At 36.9% G+C, this 20,685-nt stretch overlaps 1 protein-coding gene across 23 annotated transcripts in view; it reads left to right on the top strand.

Annotated features, from left to right (window-relative positions):
* The window catches only part of MEF2C (myocyte enhancer factor 2C), a 172,930-nt gene that overhangs the window by 138,035 nt on the left and 14,210 nt on the right, over window positions 1–20,685 (top strand). For all 23 annotated transcript variants that reach the window (XM_047778266.1, XM_047778251.1, XM_047778267.1 and 20 more), the window contains 2 exons: window positions 1,388–1,574; window positions 4,481–4,528. In XM_047778266.1, the coding sequence (XP_047634222.1) occupies window positions 1,388–1,574; window positions 4,481–4,528 (235 nt within the window). The remainder of the gene's footprint in view (window positions 1–1,387; window positions 1,575–4,480; window positions 4,529–20,685) is intronic.

The following is a 20,685-nucleotide window of genomic DNA, read 5'->3' as shown; positions in this document are numbered from 1 at the left end:
GATCAAGCCTAATAAAGAATGACTGTGTTAATAGAGTGTGTGAACATTTTTATTTCCCTCTAAAACAATGAGAACCAAAGATATGTAAATGAAAAGAGCTGTGACACATTTGCTCTTACCTGTCTGGCCATGTCCAAAGCAGAAAATAGGAAAAATAAAGAAAAAGAGAGCAGAAGCATAAAAGGAGGACAGTATTGTAATCATCACCAGGATGAACATAGAGCTATTGCAGAGCACGACATGTGATGCAGGCCGGCTGACCAACCCATAAAACAAACTTAATGTTAGGATTATAAGAAAATATAGTGAGAAAAGAAAACTTTGAGCCACATGCACACATGCATTTAAATTTGCTCAGTGGCTTAGGAAATCCCTGAGGGAATGTTTTATGTAAACTCTTGTCTTTAAAATATATATCAGATTCACACATACGCATACACACTCACACATATATCCATTTTATATTAAGAATGCTGTATACTCTCGACATCATGAGTCCTCAGGGCAATATATTCATACCATATTTTCATTTATAATGTTAAAAATAAAAAAGGAAAGGAATTAAAACTATGATTATCTAGTTAGTGCAAGCAGAAAAATTAGCAGGAGTCGGATTAAATTGCCAAAATGAAACCAAAAAATCAATAATTGGGACCTGAAATACTCCAATTAGACATCCACATAGCCTCAGTTCACTAAATATTTGCCACTTCTCTCATTGGATATATAGGTGTTGCCATTTGTCACTGTCAGCATATCCCAAAATGTGAAGTGTAACATATATTCTGAACTATCATTGTAAAATATGAATTATTGAATGATACATGCTCTGTTCAATCCTGTTTTTTGAAATGTCTATTATCTTTAGAGTTACTTTCAAAAGACAGACTTTATAATAATTAAAGTATATGTGCTATTCACACGCATGGAGATGATTTTATATCATTAAACTTCTGCATAAATATACTTCAATAAGCAATTAAACCAAAGTCTCTGGTTTGCATTTTAATCCTTTTTCTCTGTGAAGTCATCACAATCATGTACCTTTGATCTTGCAGTCATTTCTGGCACCAGATCCAGATACCAAAAATGAACAATTACTACTTAATAGAATGAAATTCAAAGACAATGGAGTCTAATAAAATGGGGCTTTGTTTTAAACAAAAGTGAAACGTTTTCTAATAATTGCAGAGAAAGAGTTCTAAGCACATTAAAGAAATCAATTTATGATCCGAACATCTTGAGAGCTCTTAATGGTCTTCTAGACACCAAGCAGTTTGGAATTTGAAATTTTTCTTGGTAAAGGCAATGCTACCTGTACTTTAAGGGCTTTTCTTTCTACTCTTTTCTTTTACTCATGCTTTTTTTTTTTTCCCTGCTCCTTCAGGCTGTTCCACCTCCCAACTTTGAGATGCCAGTCTCCATCCCAGTGTCCAGCCACAACAGTTTGGTATACAGCAACCCTGTCAGCTCACTGGGAAACCCCAACCTTTTGCCACTGGCCCACCCATCTCTGCAGAGGAATAGTATGTCTCCTGGTGTAACACATCGACCTCCAAGTGCAGGTAACACAGGTATGTCCTTGTAAGAGCATGATTCTAACAACTCATTGGAAGGAGCCACTCTTGGCAAAAAGGCTCTTCTACCTACAGGATATTCAGTTTTTCAATTTTTATGTTTTCCATTTGTTATGGTTTTTCATTGCTCAGTACCCATCCCCAACTAGTCTTCCACATGATAAAACCTAACCCTGTTAGCATATCTTTCAAAATCTTTCATAATCTGCAGTTCATCTGTTCAGCCTATCTGTCACCAATTTTCTCAAGTGGCTACAAAATACTTTTTTCAACAGAACATCAAATATCCTGTCTCCATGCTTTGAATTCTGCCTAAAATGCCATTTTCCCTCTTGCTCCTAACCAGATATCACCTCCTCTGTGAAACCTGCCCCTGTGTTCTCTGATAGCATTTTTTTTCTTTTTTTTGCTCTTTTGTCTTTGTCTTTTTAGGGCTGCACCCGTGGCATATGGAAGCTCCCAGGCTAGGAGTCTATTCGGAGCTGTAGGCACCGGCCTACACCACAGCCACAGCAACACCAGATCCAAGCAGTGTCTACAACCTACACCACAGCTCACGGCAACGCCGGATCCTTAACCCACTGAGCAAGGCCAGAAATCAAACCAGCAACCTCATGGTTCCTAGTCAGAATGGTTTCCGCTGCACCACGACGGGAACTCCTCTGATAGCATTTTTATCTCATTTAGTTGTTTCCCATTTGGATCAATATTTATTTATTTATTTATTTATTTATTTATACAATACCTTATGGCACAAACCATTACGGCAGAAAGGAAATGTGGTGGGATAGCATAGTTTATAAGAAACCTGAGTTTAAAAGCAAAACTAAGTCAGAAATGAAGTTAAAAGCACATGATAAGGACAAACACACCTACCACAAATTTTGGTCTGCACCTCTAGGAGCTTCTTATGGTTGTACAGTTCACAGTGTCCCAGAAAAGAGAAATTATCACTCAGGAGAGATTCAGTCATTCTTAGTACTTAGATCAAGCAAAATACAATATGATGTACTATATTGAGTATGTGTTCATTTCCCCACTACATTTAAAGAACCTTGAAGGGAAAGATGTCCTCTTGATTGTTATGGCTCACAGTAGGAACCAAGTAAATTTGTGTTGAATATAACTAAACAATTCCTTCATATTTCTAAAAGAAGCACCCAGAATCATTGTTTCTAAATAGTATAAAGCAAGTCATCATATACTTAACATTTTTTTAAAAGTACTGAATAAGAAATTTTTAGTTTCATCCATGTTGCTGCAAATGGCATTATTTTGTTCTTTTTTTATGGCTGAGTAGTATTTCTCATACTGAGTGAAGTAGGTCAGAAAGAGAAAGACAAATACCATATGATATCACTTATATCTGGGATCTAATGTAGGGCACAAATGAACCTGTCCACAGAAAAGAAAATCATTAACTTGGAAAATAGACTTGTAGTTAACAAGGGGGAGGGAGTTGGATGGATTGGGAATTTGGGGTTAATAGATGCAAACTATTGCCTTTGGAATGGATTAACAATGAGATCCTGCTGTGTAACACTGGAAACTATGTATGGTCACTTATGATGAAGCATGATAATGTGAGAAAAAAGAATGTGTACATGTATGTGTAACTGGGTCACCATGCTGTACAGTAGAAAATTGACAGAACACTGTAAACCAGCTATAATGGAAAAAAATAAAAATCATAAAAAAAAGAAATTTTTAATATGCCTTAGACACACTTAACTATATTAAAGACAATTCATTCATAGAAGAATTTTTTTCCTTTAGCATATTTAAATATCTGCCTTATAATTAGAACTAAACCCATATTACTTTTTCATACAGAAACCTCAGGTAGAAAAATACAATCAAAATCAGCCAAGTTAAAAAAAATCTTGGTAAATCTTGAGTCTGAGAGATGTGTATAAAGGACTCATTATGCCATTCTCTCTACTTTTTGAATATGACTGAAATTCTTTGTAAGCATTTTCAATAACCATATATGTTCCTTTCGTATCATATTCAAATGCTTTTGAATTTCCATTTGATGAACTCATGCTAATTTATTTTAAAAATCTCATACTTGATATCCAAAATATTTATTTAATTGGAAGAGTAAACATTTTCTTAAAATGTAATGAGCATTTTCCTCTATTCCAAACCCAGAATCAAATAATAATTATGAAATATCACTTACAAGCAATTAGAAAATAATCTAGCTGATTTTCTGTTCTTTTGGCTAAATTTTATTCCTTAAAAAGTAGAAGTAATTATTATATTTAGTATCTCTTTGGAACCTCTCAACCCTCATAAATAAACATTCCCAAATTTTAACCTCCTTTCTTAAGCAATAAGAGAGTAAGTGAATAATCCCAAGTTTCTAAAGTTGTGGCCAGTAAAACCTGTTTTATTGTATCAGTAAGTAAAATTCCATTGGTAGATGTGATCATTCACTGTTGGAAGATTCATGAAATGACCAAAGTTCTGGACAGTTTACATTGCACAGAATTAATTGTGTAAAATATATTTACGAAGAAAATTAAATTCAAATATATGGTTATTTGAGCATATAGTAAACCTTATTCTTTTCTTTCACTTTCTAGAAAATAACCTCTTAGGAAAAGCTAGATTTGGAAATAATAAAAATTTAGAGGTCAAATCAAAGACTAGATTTTTAAATGTAACATTTCTCAGGAAAAAAAAAAACATTCTGCAAAATGTCAGGGATTGAAAGTACTTTTAGTGTTTGAGCACAGCATGACATAGTGGAACAAATGTCGGCCATCCACCTAGGTAATACAAATTTAGGGCTCTTAGGAGAGGGCAGAATACTAAGGTTGCTAAAAGGTAAAGTGTGTTTGTTGCTCTGTGGCCCTTTAGCCTTTCTCCTTCTGATTTTCCTCTTTCATCTATAGGTGGTCTGATGGGTGGAGACCTCACATCCGGTGCAGGCACCAGTGCAGGTGAGTGGAGACTTCCGTACTACAGTACGTTTCATTGTTTAGGGTTCCTTTACTGGGTGCTTTGCAGAAGGAAGTCTTTTGAACAAAGTGAAGTTGAGAGATCTGTGAGAAACCTGGAAAAATGGCCCAGAGAATTTCTAAAGCACCTGTACGAAGCCGTAGGGGTTAGATAGTAACTTAGAAGACAGCTATTTATTAACGAGACCTTTCCTTAATAAAACTTCAGCTAGTGAACATAATCAGAATTGGGGGTTCTGATCAATTCAGTTTAATCCTAGGTACCATCTCTGGCCACAGAAGTACTTTTAGCAAGCCTTGCCAATCATGCCCTTTGTTAATCATTTCACATTAAATGTGGATCACTTTCTACACAAAGAAGTACTGAACTCCTGTACACTTCTAAAGGAGAACACAAAGAAAAGAAAGGAATGAGATTATACCCATCCAACAATACTGTTAATAAAATAAACCACATTTGGCATTAAAATGAGCTCTTAGAGAATATGAATTGTGCATGTACCCTTCAAACAGCCCTTAACTATCTTTCATTGTGGCCAATTGTCTCATATTCACACTTCTCCAGGGTTCCATATTAATTCATGTTACTGTCATTATTGAGATATTGATGTCATTTTCAATGCAGAGGTAAGACAGCACAATACTTTTTAATGCTAACTGGAGTTCACTATTGGCATAACAAGTAACCATGGTAATTCCTGCAGCTGGAACATGCTATACATTTAAAATAGTAGGAGGCAGGCATGAATAACACAAGGTTATGTTTGAAATGTCAAAAAATACAAGTTTATTGAAATATCTATGAGCAGCCTAATTAAAATATTTTGCCGAGTTCAGATACAATACCCGACTAATTACAAAAAAGATAAAAGTTGGCATATAGGAACATTTTTACGAACATATACATCTGGGGGTAATAATATTTCTTACTTCTGATGTTGGCTCTTCACTAATTTGGTGAATAATGAAGAAAAAGTATTAAAACTACAAGTAAATTAAGCATAATAATCAATGGCACTAGCTCCCTATTTTATCTAGCTTTTAAAAGTTAGGTATATTGCCTTTGGAATGGATTAGCAATGAGATCCTGCTGTGTAGCCCTGGAAACTATGTCTGGTCACTTATGATGGAGCATGATAATGTGAGAAAAAAGAACGTATACATGTATGTGTAACTACTGCTGTACAGTAGAAAATTGACAGAACACTGTAAACCAGCTATAATGGGGGAAAAATCATTATATAAAAAATAAATAAATAAAAGTTAGGTAGAGCCAAATGAATGAGTAAACTGAAGATACTGTTTTGCTGGACATTTAATCAAAGTGCCTATTTTTTTCCTTCAAAAAAATACTCTATGGGAAGTTCCTGTTGTGGCTCAGTGGTAATGAATCAGACTAGTAACCATGAGGATGTGGGTTTGATCCCTGGCCTCGCTCAGTGGGTTAAGGATCCGGCATGGCCATGAGCTGTGTAGGTTGCAGAAGCGGCTCAGATCCTATGTTGCTGTGGGTGTGGCGTAGGCCAGCAGCTGTAGCTCTGGTTGGACCCCTAGCCTAGGAACTTCCGTTTACCACAGGTGTGGGCCTACAAAGACAAAACAAAACAAAACAAAATACTCTATGGTTTGTAGCCTGAAAATTACAGAACCAGATCAAAGCTAGACCATTGTATCTTGGATTCAAGTTTTTGCCAAACACTACAGCTAGAAAGGATGGGGGGACTGATAATTGGGTCACAAAGACCGAAACAATGTAGATGAGAAAAATAATTTAGATGTTATGATATTTTTCCACTATCTCAGTGCATCCATTTACCTGCTCATATGAGAACAACCAGTAGTGGTGATGAAAGTATTAAAAGTACTTAAAAAAATAGGGGCTGGGGGAAATGGGTTACTCATATTTGATAAAAGTGGCCTGCTTAATAGCTAGAACACTTTAGAATTCTGTATTGAAAATAAGTGTTGTTGTTCAATTATGCTGTCATTTTCAATTCCCTGACAGTCTGCTAAGTTAAATGGCCCTCTGAGGACAGAGAAGACACACAATCTTCTAAGCATAAAAGTTAGCCATACGTAGGCAATAGCGTCATTGAACTAAAAAAATATCTTATAAGCTCCTTCAGGACCTTTGCCATAGGCACGAGAAATCTTCTGCTTCAAAAATAGAAATAAATCAAAAGAAAGACACTCAAGGGCTCCACTCAGGTGATGATAAACATTATATCTTGATGATTGTATCCTATAGCCATCCACATATAATTTTCACAGTTTTCCATATAGTTATGAAAGAGTTACTTCTCCACTTTTTAAAAATAGAGGAAGAAGCCCTTTCTAACTCTGGTCCCACAGAACACCTGTTGCAGATGCCACTGAGTCTTGAGCTTAGCTGTCTCGTCCTGCTCACAGGCTCGGCCGTCTTCCCCTTCTTTCTCATGCCAGCCAGTATCATATGTCAAAGACGAATGCATCAGTCCTGAAGTCAGAGAATCACATAACACCAGGGGAAACAAGGCCAGTCAGAATGTCTCTACACTTTCAAAAAATAAAACTAAAGCAAAATGGCCAAAAGATACCCTCAAAATTTTGAATATTGTCATTGAAATTCAAGGTCTCAGATAGAAACTCTGAGGTCAGGTGGCAAGACTCTGTGTTTAAGTTCCATACTTTTCAGTCTATAATTTTTTTCAAAATCTAGTCATCTCGTAAAAACAGTATAGTCTCATGAGGAAAGGAAGTACATTTGAAATGTATTATGTTCTTATAACTACCAAGAGACCATCTGAACATAAAGTATAGAAACTTTCCCATCCAGTCTTTCCATCATCCGGTAAGTCACCAAGTCTTTGCCTCCAAGGTGCTTCTTAAACCTACCCCTTTCTTTCCATTCTTATCCTACTGTCCTGGCTCAGGCTCATGGCAACACTCCAGAACTATTTCCAGAGATCCCTAATTCATCTCCCAGCTTCACACTGCATCCCACTGCAGCCTTCCTATGACTCCTTAGTCTTTCTCAAAACCTCAAACCAGTTGTAGGTCATCATTCAGATGCATAACATCCAGCAACAGTTTCCCAGCTCTTTCGGTATTAACCATGAGCCTCTTATCTCTGGCCATCCCTGCTCTCTTAAACTCCTTCTTACCTTCTGCCACTGCCATCAAGAACCCTTGCACCCCAAGTCTAATAATAGCAAATATTTAAATTGCTCTTACAATATAATTTACAAAAAAAATAACTCATTCATTTGCATAACAGCTCTTAAAAGTAGATGTTCATATTATGCCCTTTCCATACTTGAGGGAACTGAGGCACAGAGAGTTTAAGTAATGGCCCAAAGTCGAACCCAGGCAGTCTGCCTCCAGAGTGGATGCTGCCACTTTCCAAACGGTGTCAAGACTGCTTGCCTTTGTGTGTGTGCATTCCTAGCACTCTCCTGCTTCATGTTATTGAGCTCTCCCTTGTCATCACTCAGAATTTGTTCAACGATTCAGAATTTCCTGACTCTTTTAGAAGGAACTATGCACCTCTCCTTGATTCTCTCATGGCAGCCTGTCCCTACATTATTTATCTCATTTCATTTTAAGTGGACTATCTAGGCACACGTCTCTCTCCTGTACACTCATCCTTCGGTCGGCAAACTTAGTCTTATTCAGTTTGTTTTCCCAACTCAAAATATAAGAGAGAGAATGCAGTAGATATTCAGTAAATCTTGGTTAACTGAGTTAAGGAAAAATCGATCTTCTACAAATCAACTTTTAATACTGTTGATGTAAAAAAAGAATACTGCAAAGAAATAATGTAATTTTAAATTGAAAAAGATATACCCTTGACCTGTAATTCATTAAAAAAAAATGTATTCTGATGCTGTGTACAAAGGACTGCTAATTAATTATTTGATTAAATGGCCGAGCACTATTGACCAATAAAGTCTTATTAACTTCTCTAACATATTTAATGGAAAACCTGAAGAGCTGATATATAGCAGTACATGAATTGCAGGTTGGTACCTCAGACCATCACAAATTCCTTAAAATAATGGACCTCTTATCACTTAAGTTGAAGTAATTTCAAAGATGAAAGCAAGTGGTAGTAAAGAAGAAAACAGGATGGGGTTGTACTCTTGGTATAGGGAAATGCAGCAAGTAATTATAATACATTAGTAATAGTGACATTTGTAGATTTCAGTTGACAGTCATTCATCCACTATTTAATCCTTTCCTTTCAACAGCCAAAATGAAAAGTCACTGCGTTTAAAATTACATTTTGTCATATCTCCGTACATTAAAGCTTTTAACAGGCTAATCTTATGGTTACTGATGATTATAAGATCAAGTTCAGTTGAGTTTTTGTAATCATTAGATTTAATAGAAATAATCATCAGCACAGCAGTGCCTTGTGTTGGATTATTCACTTTCCTGTTAGTGCCCTTTGTTTCCAGTTTGATAATGTAGTTGCTCTTTATTGTGTAGGAAGTACCAGTATGCTCAAGGATATACTGTTTCATGCTTGAGACCAAAAAAAAGGGGAGCAAGGGACAGAAAGAAAACCCTTTAGAAATCTCTTTAAAAATTTAGGAGAATTTGATACTCTACAGAGCTATTTGATAATAAGGCAAAGGATATTTATGTATATTGGTTAATAATTTTAATTGGCATTTATTATAAATTAGATTAAATTTTATATAAAAAGAAACTAACAGCTGTTTCCTTATTTTGATTGTTGTTTACTATTTTATGCATTTGGTTGTTAAGCTTTGTCACTTCTGGAATGCTTAATTTATATCAGCTAAATAATGGAGTCTTGGTGGTGGCAGTAGACTGCTCTGGATAAACCACTGAGCTATGGCTGTGTAAGGAGACCTAGCTTCCAGAGACCGAAAAGGCTCCATCCAGCAAGACCCTGGGCATGACTGTGAACCTCTGAACTTAGTACTCACAGTAGGCATAAGACACGACAATCTTTAGAGTGCATTTACATGCAATCTTTTATGATCATATAATCATAAAAGTTTACTAACATGACTTTGTTGTAATTCATTCAGCATTGGAAAAGAAAAATTAGCACAGTATAAAATAGAACTAAATGAGAAGAGGGAAAGATCATGCAATGTTTAATTATTCTGTACTAGCCCCATTGCTTTGCAATTATTTGTTTTGAGAATACTTATCAAAAATTCCTTGACCAACTTTCTTATCAACCAAATAGACCTCTCTGCAATTCTTACTCAATGATTTAAAATATCAGTAAGGTGGTTAACAATTCAATTTAAAAGGACTGACTAACAAGTTTAGAATTTGTTGTCTAACAAAGCACAAGTTCAGAAGGCAGTATTAAAAGGAGATTGATACCATTTAGTTACTCTCAAATAAGAAAACTATTTTTGTTAATACAGAAATATGATTGTATACTATTTTTTAAATTATTAAGCAACATGTGAAAAGTCTAATAGTTGAATTATTTTAAAAGTATTGTTAGTTTCAATCATTGTGAATAAAAATTCTGAGCTCATTTGCAGTTTTACCTTGGGAGTTCACTCAAAACATAAATAAAGATCCAATAGCATTGCTTTATTATTATCTATGAAATTAAGTAACAGTGATATTTTTAACCCAAACCAAGGTTATCTAGATTTATTAAAGGAAAAAAAAAATTGTCCTCTAGCTGGATGATCTACAGCTCGTGGTACTTAGCCACTGACTTGGGAAAAATCAGTGTCCACTTCCCATGTTCGAAACCTGGAAAATTATAGGTAAACCAATACTGTGACACCATTCTCTAGGGGCCGATGTAGAAGTGGGTGAGACAGGTGAAAGAGGAGACAAATGAATGTTACAGGCTAAGTCAAGGCATCATGATCTGCTTTCAACCCCTTCGATTCGACTTAATTCTTTTAAAAAAAAAAATTTTATGACCACACCTGTGGCAACCTCAGATCCTTTAACCCACTGTGGCAATCAAACCCACACCACTGTAGCAGCCAGAGTCACTGCAGTCAAATTCCTAATCCACTGCACACGGCAAGAATTCCTGATTTGACTTAATTCTTAAGGAGTTTGATTTCCTGAGGGAAAAACAAAATTTCAAATTATAACTGCCTAGAGAATGTTTTGGCAGATTTTAGAGCTTTTTGTATATCATCATTTCTGACCTCACAAATTGTTTCCTTTTTATCCCTTCTCTTTCTGTTACATTCAGTAAAGCAATGTGAAAATTGGTCTCTTCACTCATATCCCATTGATTTAATCTGAGTGTGATTGATAATAAAATTTTGGGCATTTTAATATTAATTCAAGCAGTTGACGTTTCCTCCTAAAATAATAGTTTTACTCAACATTTGTCTTTTTTTACTCTTAGCTTTTTTGTTCCTTGCACAGTATTGGTTTCTCTCTTCCCTCTTTTTGGCATCGAAGTCAGATTTTATTTGGAGATAATACAGAAGGAAAAGCTCTTCTTAAAATCATCAGTGATATGAAACTGTGCATCAATAGACAGCAGATCCTGGCGGAGGGATGTGGTTAAAAAACCCCTCTTGGAAATCAATTTTTACCTACCAGGGACTTTTTGGGGCTTCAAGGCTGTCAGCCAAGAGTACAATTTGCTGTTTTTAGACAAACCTTGGCCAGTCTTAACTTTTATGGTTAGACTTAGGTAGTATATTTCACTTGAATTTCAATCCTAAGAGTATATAGTCATTAAACAGTCTCATATTTTAAAGATCACATCAAATATATTCCTTTAGTTTACTTTATACTAAAGGAAAACTATATTGTATCAAAACCTTGGCTAAAAAGTTGCAATTTATTATCTACAGATGTGTACATAGGGTGCTAATTATTCACTAGGTTTATTTGTTATTGTTCCATTTCAGTTATTTTAACTGAACTTAATATCTACTTGGTGACTCTTTCACTAAACACTATGTCCTCTCACAACTTTTTGACCTTAGGCTCTGCTTATAGCCTCCAGTTATGGCAAAGAACTGATTATGTTGTATTTGTAGTGGGAGAGGGAAAAATAAACCTTGCTATGTTCACATAGGTTATTATAGTATAGTTATAATAGCTAATCTAAATCTGTAGTCAATTTACATATTCAAACGTGAAAACATTAATTTACGTAACAATCATGAAAAAGAAATCTTTAGTATTGAGCAACTCAGAAAACTATAAAATCATGGAGTGAAATTTTTGCTCAAGCAGTAATTAGGGAAAATATTCTAGAAGCAGATATTCAGAATAATAAAATAACCAAGAAAAATGAAATACATGATACACAAGTTACTTTAGAGGTGACATTGCCCTTGGAAAGTCTGCAAATTCCCATTTTGCAGGATTGTTATGAAAATTAAATGAGATCATAGATACAAGGCAGCACCTAGCACAGTTTCTGCCCTAGAGTGTTTGTTAATAAATGTTAGCTATTGTTAGCATTATAATTATCTATATTCTTGACTTCCTAAGCAAAAATCAAAGCTTAGTTTAATCTAGTCTCGGTGATATTTATTAAATGTGCAGTGCGTGAGTAGTGCTCTAGTAGGCTTTGCAGAGATGCCTGCCACGGCCCCTACCCTCAAGGGTGGGAGGAAAGAGGAGATATTAATAAATCCGAGGCAGAAAGGGAGCGCAGTGCGGTGCACTGAAACACATTTCATTTGAACATTATCATCCTCTGATGTGTTTGCAGCAGTTGTGTAAATGTTAAAACCACAAGTAATTACTCTTTCTCTTCTGTCACGTTCTCTCTAATTTGAACTGTCTCAATATTTTTGTTTATAAAAAATGACTGAAAGAATGAGCAATTGTGTCAATAATGAAGACACCCCCTCATTTTTTAGCAAAGAGACAGCCCCCAAATCACAAGAAGTGAACAATTAAGTGAGTCATAAATCCATCTATCATTCATTGTTAAGTGGAACTTTTTTTAAGATAGCAAGTTTCCATATCCTTTTTATGGTGTGATAAAAAACTAGCCCTTCAGTAAATCAGTCCTCAGAAAAGAATGATATTGTAAGTGCCTTTGTGCACTGGAAACATCAGATTATCAATTTCTTTCTTATTTGCAAATGGAGACTTTATTTCAAGAGCAGAGAGAAATTCAAGGATGCATTCTAAATCTGAAACATCTGGCTTTTGTAATAATGTAATGGAAGCAGCTTGTGCTTTGGATTCAAATGAAAGCTTCCCCATTAACTGAAAAGTCTCAGAAACTCCCAGAACCTCAGTTTCCTCATCTGTCAAAAATTGGGATGATAATGCCTGAGCCACGTGATATTCAAGACAGATGAGAGCTGTTTACTAACACAGACCTGCTTTGTGACACACACTCTAATCTCTGGAAAAAGAACTCGATAATAAGTAAAAATTCTTTACTTCTTCCTCACAGCCCAGAGCCCATTGCATGTGCTGAATGTTTAAAATTCTAGTTGGCAGATAGACTGTTAATTTCACAAAAGATACCAAGCAAAACACATCTAAGAAACATCAAGGACAAGTGGGGTAGTTAGGAAATCCATGAAGGTCTGGTTCAGCATCAGGGTGACATGGTCAAGCAGAAGAGACAAGTCTCTTTTTAGAATGTCTGCTGCCCTCTAACTGGTGCAGCCCAGAATAGTCTTGGCTCTAGAGTATTGTTAGGATATTTTTCTAAGAATATACCACAAAAGGCACTGAGGTTTCACAGCAAGTTTCTTCTTAGTCTAACATTATGCATTATTATATTATTTCCTGAGAAACCCCCAGATAGAATGGATGCTTGATTTTACTTTTAAGAATCTGTAATCAGGAGTCTTAGCTGGATAAGAATCAGAAATCTGATTTGCCCCCATTCTGCAGTAGGCATACTGAAATTTTCATCATTCCCAGATTTCTTACATCCAGATGTTTTGTGGTTGCCTTTTCCCTTAGAGCCATCCCATGAAAAAGATCTCTTTCCCTTAAAAAAAAATGATTTTGATTTACAACAGCTGAATAACTGACAGTTGCTAGTGCTTTTAACAGAGTTGTAGACATTCAAGGCAAAGGGAATATAAGACCGAAGTCTAGAAGGTCATAATTTTTTTCCATTAAAAACTATTTTAGGTGTATTGCTTCCAGTAGGGCAGTGGGTTATATAAGCAAGTTTACTGGGTACAATTAAAAGTACGTGGCAAGATGTAGATTTCTTTTAGATACAAAACAGTGTTCTGATATTGGAAACTAAATCTTAAAACTTTTAAAAGATCAAATGTGAAATTAATTGATAGTGGTGAACATTATTATGCATGTGACAACTCTAGTTTAACAAGACTGTATGCTGGAAACGTTTTTAAAATTGTTCTGGGAGCTCCCGTCATGGCACGGTGGTTAACGAATCTGACTAGGAACCATGAGGTTGAGGGTTCGATCCCTGGCCTTGCTCAGTGGGTTAAGGATCTGGCGTTGCCTTGATCTGTAGTGGGGGGGGGGGGGCAGATGCAGTTCAGATCCCTCGTGGCTATGGCTCTGGCTCTGGCATTGGCCGGTGGCTACAGCTCCGATTGGACCCCTAGCCTGGGAACCTCCATATGCCACAGGAAGCAGCCCTGGAAAAGGCAAAAAGACAAAAAAGACCAAAAAAAAGAAAAGAAAATAAATTATTTTCCAGGTAACTAATAGCGGATACTATAAAATACCAGGCATTTTACTATCATATTGAGGGGCACTGATGGATGCTGGTCTCTAAAATTGACAATAGGTAGGTGAACACCCTCTATTACAGGGGTGAAGATTATTGACTAAAATATTACAAAATCTACCTTTAAAAGCATATTTAATCATCGACTTGAAATAGCACACTGAAAGTTAAACAGCTGCTCTGGCACTGAGTGTAGCTAAACCCAGTATTTCCTATTTGTAAATATTTATCCAAAAGGAGACTATAAATATGGTTTGGAACATCACCATGCTCTGCCCCTTATGTAAGGCCTGTGTCTTTTGAACCAGAACCACTGTTTTTGATACCCAAGCTGACCATGTCCCTCAGGCTTCTGCCTCACAGCTGACTTAGGATGCTCTTTGAGTCTCAGGTCCCTTGTCCCACACTTTATTTCCTCTTTTCCTGTGTACTCCTTAATTTTAGGATGAGATTTGGGCTTTCAAAATCACAGAGCATGACCACTTAGTAAGGGGCAGGACCGCCTTGTGCTTCAGAGCATGGACACTAGACATGCTGCTGGGTTTGAGTCATGGCTCAACCAGTTGATAGCTGTTTGATGCTGGGCAGGTTACTGGACCTCTCTGTTCCTCAGTTTTCTCATTATGTAGCACAGGAATACTATTAGCACCTTATAGGGTCATTGTTCTGAGGATTAAAGGTGTTTTATATCCATGTATAATAGCAAATACTTAGATCGCATGGATGCCTATCCTGTTCTGGGTGTGCTTAAGGTGCCTGCTTGATGTTGTCAATAACATTGATAGTGAATATGATATAAAATGTTCGCTATTGTTAATATCGCACAGTCATGGTGGTAGTGATGGCTGCCTCAGGAGAGTGTACGGGAGTCTCTGATTCCAGTGACTTTTATGCTTCTCTCAAGCTAATGAAATTGTTACTTAGTGTGACAAAACCAAGGCTCTGTTGAGTTGAAGGAACTCTAATGGAGACCTCATGACTGGGAACTGTATTTATCTGCTTTGTCCTTGACACTCATCTGCTTTGTAAATCTTCCTATCTCTGCTGCCTCATTCAGAGCTCATTCTTCATGCATCCCATGGCAGATGTGTCCTAACTAGCTTCCATATAACAGTCTAACCCTTTAATGGGTTAGACACACAGCTAACCATGCCACTTACTACTCACAAACAACTCTGGTGTTCATTTTCTGTGGTGTAAAGTTTAATATAAGTCTCCAGTATAGGGAGTTCCCGTTGTGGATCGGGGGTTATGAACCTGACTAGTATCCATGAGGATGCTGGTTCAATCCCTGACCTCACTCAGTGGATTAAGGATCTGGCGTTGCCATGAGCTGTGAGGTTGGTCACAGTTATGGCTTGGATCCCGCATTCCTGTGCTTGTGGTGTAGGCTGGTTGCTGCAGTTCTTATTCAACCCCTAGCCTGGGAACTTCAATATGCCATGGGTGCAGCCCTTAAAAGAAAAAAAAAAATTACTAAAGTCTCCAATATAAAGTTAACATGATCTGAGACGCTTGTGTTAGTAAGCCTACTTCTACAACTTCCGAAAACTACATCCTCTGAAATGACCTGTATTTCTTCCTCATGGGAATACTTATCCTTCTCAAACAGCCGTGATTCTAAGATCTCTCTGTTCTCAGTTCCCTCTCTCCAGAAGGTCTCCCTCAGAACCATCTAATAAAATCCTGCTCACTCTCAGTTGCCACCCTTCTGGCATTCTCATTCCTCCTATATCATGCAGCCTATCTTCTGGTAGAAAGTTCTGTATGAGCAAATTATTACTGAAACTCATCTTGATACAGAGACAATCTGTGGCAGTAAATACTTGTCAGTGTAAAAGAAAAGATCCAGTATCTCGGATTTTTCTTTTTCATTAGGGAAATTTTCTATTTTATTTGCTAAGTTAATGTGCTAGGAAATGATTAACAGATGAAACAGATGAAAAAGATGCTTTAGTTAAGGCTCTATAAGCAAATTTAGTAGATGGGCACTTGCATGATTTTCTGACATTCATATTATATGGTTGATAAGCAGTTTTTCTCAATGGTCTATTTGGTCATCAGTGTGTAATCACTATCTAATATAGAAAATGTTCTCAAGTAGTATAAAGAAGAGAGACCCTCAGTGTTTGAAATTAGCAAGTTAGCCATTACATTTTTAATGTTTCAACTTCACATTCCCTCAGTAACTTGATTTTTAGTGCCATTCCTGAATAGCTCTGATTTTTCCAGTGTAGTGTTTGTATAACTGTTTAGTGAGCATTTGAAACACTTAAAGAACTAGCACTCTGTATAGCATTAGCCTCTAATTGCACAGGATTTGGGAGGAGAGTGAGTTCCAGGTGGGCTGAGGTTGTCTGAAAGGTATCGTGAGAGCTCTGGGCCTTACCTAATCCTTAAACATGAATTTGAATTAAACAGAATCAAAGACTATCAATTACTGAATTCCTGGAGCAAAGACTCAGGCATATTCAGAGGACAGTCAGCTTGGCTGCAGCCATTGGAAATTAGGTTAGATAGACAGAGTGGGTCAAGCTATGCACGTTTCTGAGAGCCAAGCCAGGGCACAGTCCCAGTACTTATTGTTCAGTATGATCTGAAAAAGGAACATGATGGAAGCAGCACTTTAGAAAGATTTTTAAAGAAAATCTTGGACTGTACAGTAGGTTTATTATCGCACATATGCACAAACATTTGCAGACAGCTTCAGGGATCTCTTAGCCTTCTGCAGCCCATCTTAAGGCCTGGTGAAGAACCTTTCGGGTAAAGACCAGGGACCCAGACAGAGGGCTGTGGAAAGACTTAGTCAAATGGCAGTGAGAGCCTAAAGTATAATGGTGGCAATGGAGATGGAGAGAGACAAATTAGTAAGATTTAGTAACTAATTGGATATTGAGTTAAAAGAGGGAATGAGAATAGTCAAATATGCTTTGAGAGACTAAGAAAAAGATTGTGCCAATGAAATAGTTCACCTTGGTCTACGAGGACCAATTTCTTTGTGTGTGTGTGTGTGTGCTTATTAGCTTTATGTCCTCCTATTTATAATTGAAAGTCCAGGGGGGAAAAAAACGAAGTGAAAAGACTCAGAATGTCTAAACATCCATATAAGAGAAAGTTTCAGAACTTTGGGCTCCGAGAGAGCTCCATGCTCAGTTGAGCTCTGTGAGACAAGGCAAAAAATGTCCTTACAACATCTTAAGCCAGGAATATGTTCTTTGAATTTACAACTTCTTAAAATAGAATTAATTAAAAAAAAAAAGCACCAAGTGTTTTCGGGTTAACTGGAGAGAAAAAAATTTCTTTCTCCTAACATCACATTGGAAGTTCTGTATATTTACACTAGTTTTAATATGAATGTTTAGAAAATCATGACCCAGCACAATAGATTCTGTTGTCTTTTATACTATCTATTGTGAATGCTAAAATTGTTTTATGTGAAACAATATTTTTAATCAAATGGAACTATAAAACAAATGAACTCTAAAGTTGGTCTGTTCTTCATTTTATTATAATCTATAATCAGGAAATCCATTCACTCATGCTTTATAATTTTTGTGCTTTTAAGTGGTCAGGGGAATGTGACATCTGCATGCAGTCACATCCAAATTGATAAATGTCCAAGAGGGAGATAATTTTAAAACAGCGTGAAGAAAGGTGGAATCTGTCTCTTAGAAGGTTGAGGGGTAGCATGTCCCCCTCCAGACCCTTAACTTTGAAAGAAACCATTCTTTTGGGTGAATTTATCTTAAGGTAGGACAACAGCCTCAACACAAGGCCACAGCATCCTGAGTGAGGAGGAGGCCGTGGTTTCCAAGCCCATTTAAATGCAGGCTCTTCTTAGCAGTAAACCACACGAATGTATTCATCATTGATTTTCAAATGATAGGTTTCTATATCACTGGTTTAGGATCCACAGCCTTGCATTCCTGAATCTATATTATGCCAAAAGAATAACAACTTGGTGGCTGGAAACAGAAATGGTTATTATACGGCTCCAAAATGCTCGCTGGCACAATATGTTAAAAACAGCAGAAATTCACCAGTAAAAGGCAGAATTTATTTGTTCTCAAAAATAACTTTATGCTCTAAAAATATGAATTTAAGAAGTGTCATTGTGGTTCAAAATATTTTACATTCAATATGTAAACACCTTAAAATATGTGACTAATCTTCTAAAATGGCATAATTTCCAAATAACAAGAAATGCTACAAGAAGAAAATAGAATGCTTTTCAAATCAATTTTGAAAATTGAGACATTTATTGAGTGAAAACCTGTAACGTACATTTGCTTTCTTTTTCCCCCTACTGCTGCCCCAAATCATTGTTTAAAACGTGAGCAAAAAGGGGTAGGCTTTGTTGGAATTTCTCAGAGTTTACTGTAGAAAATGTTCAAAAAAATTTTTTTTCATAGAGCCTTCGTGCAGCACTTCCATTTTCGCACACTGGCCCAGTGCTCGTCATATCACAGGACAACACATTTCATGAAGCGGTTTTACTTCCTTTTAGCAAAATAACTCCTCCATGCAAACCAGTATCACCATCTACCAAGCCGGGGTTTTAGTTTCTTCTGATCTGTTCAAGCTTCATTGCACTGCCTAACTGACTTTTTTTCCCCCTCCTTTTGAAATTACCCATCTAATTTTCCATTTGATTGTTTATTTTAACCAGATCTCACACAGGCTTAATAAATAAATGACATAGGCAATTCAGTGTGTCTGTCAGTCTGAGCTTCAGCTGACGGGAAAGTAGACAGCAAACTTTGTCTTGGTTTTCTCCTTTTTTTCCCAGTGGAATCTATTAATTAAAAGTAAAGTCACAATAATGATTCAGTAAGACACACAAAATATAAAGCTCCTCTGAGCATTCCATCTGATCAAGCATTTTTCTAAGTGAACATATCCTTTGTATTTCCCCTAGCAAAAAAAAAAAAAAGTAAATGTATTTTTTTCATATAATAATATTTGCCACAGAAAACTATCCAAATTAACTGTAAAAAAATTTTTTTTTGGTTTTGACTTATTTGGCTTTAAAGAGTTGAACTAAGTTTCTTGAGGTTTTATTATAGAAGAGTAATTTATATGCAAATTCAACCAACATTTCTTGAGCAACTACTTTATACTTGACATGTTTTGAGGGGGTCTTTTGTTTTACTTTGTGGCTGGAAAATGTTATGCATTGACAGATTTAATGGACAGCTTTAATCTTATAGTTATTTGTTATATATTTAGCCTGTTTATTCATGCATAAAATGAGACAGGTAAATGGATGGGATGTGAAGAACCAATGTGCTTTACACAATATGCCTCAAATAGATTCTAATTCAAAAGATGTACCCATAAATATCTCCTAAAATATACCTGTGCTTTGCCTTCCCAATTCCTTATCATAGCTCAAGTTGTCTCAGAAGTTTCCAGACTGGATCACACTACTAGGCCTTCCTAAGGACAGAATATCCCAATGCTGGTAGATCTCTCTGCCCAATTAGAGGCCTGTGGTAACCTCTGTTCTGCAACCTTCTGGGATCTGCATTTCCACCATTTAAATTCAAGACTGGAATTCACAGGCTAACCTGCTGTAGGCTCCATGCCCAACCCTTCATATTCTTTCAGGGTCTTTAACAGTCTTTTCTTTCCATGGGTTTCCTTCTCACCAGGATCCTCGCAGTGTTCCCGAGCACCCTCTATTAATTGCCACCTCGGCTCTTGCCCAGTGCCCCATCACAAGCCGAGAGACCTTACTATCTCCTCTCTTTTTCCAAGACCCACGTCAATTCTTGCCTCTTCCATGAATCTTGTTTGGGTAATCTCTTCCCTCCTAAGAGCCCAATAAGTACTAAATCTGGGTGACTCTGTGGCACCTCCCTCCAGGCTGCCTTGGTTTCACCACGTCTCTGTTGGATTGCCGTGAAGGACTGACTGCAGGGCCTTTGAGGATCCGACCTTGTCTCTGTATCCCCACTGGGTAGCACACAGTATCATTCGTCCTGGGGTAATAGATACTTGTGTGTTACGATAATGACAATGATGACAATAACAACAAGGTTTGACTGTCTCCTTTAGAGAGCTTCAGAAAACAACTGTCTAGTTTTCCAGCAAGGGTTGTTGAATCACCTCGTTGTTTCTCTTACTCTCCCATCAGACAGTGGAGGAAGCCAGCAGAGGGCTATCTGTGTCAGCTCAGGTTGCATCAACTCCCTCTGCAGCTCTGCCTGTCATAGAACAATAGATTTTGAATTATGAGATACAGAGACCTTCAGATAGCTGTTTGTCTGTTAGTAGGGGCTAAACATCAGAGACAGAAGAAAAACCCTTTCAGTCCTGCTCCCACTCAACGGCTGCTCCTGTGCTTGTGAATCAGCACTTTCATGGAGGCATCACCCCACCTTTCAGCTCCTGACAAGGAGCCTAGCTTTTTGAAGTTCTACGTGAGCAAGAAGGCAGGGCTTCAGGTTCGTACACTGAACTAGTGAGGAGAGCAAACCAGACA

The sequence above is a fragment of the Phacochoerus africanus genome, chromosome 4 (genome assembly GCF_016906955.1).
Source record: "Phacochoerus africanus isolate WHEZ1 chromosome 4, ROS_Pafr_v1, whole genome shotgun sequence".
Classification (NCBI taxonomy): Eukaryota; Metazoa; Chordata; class Mammalia; order Artiodactyla; family Suidae; genus Phacochoerus; species Phacochoerus africanus.
The sequence above is the reverse complement of the archived record's forward strand: the minus strand, read 5'-3'. Positions and strand labels throughout refer to the sequence as shown.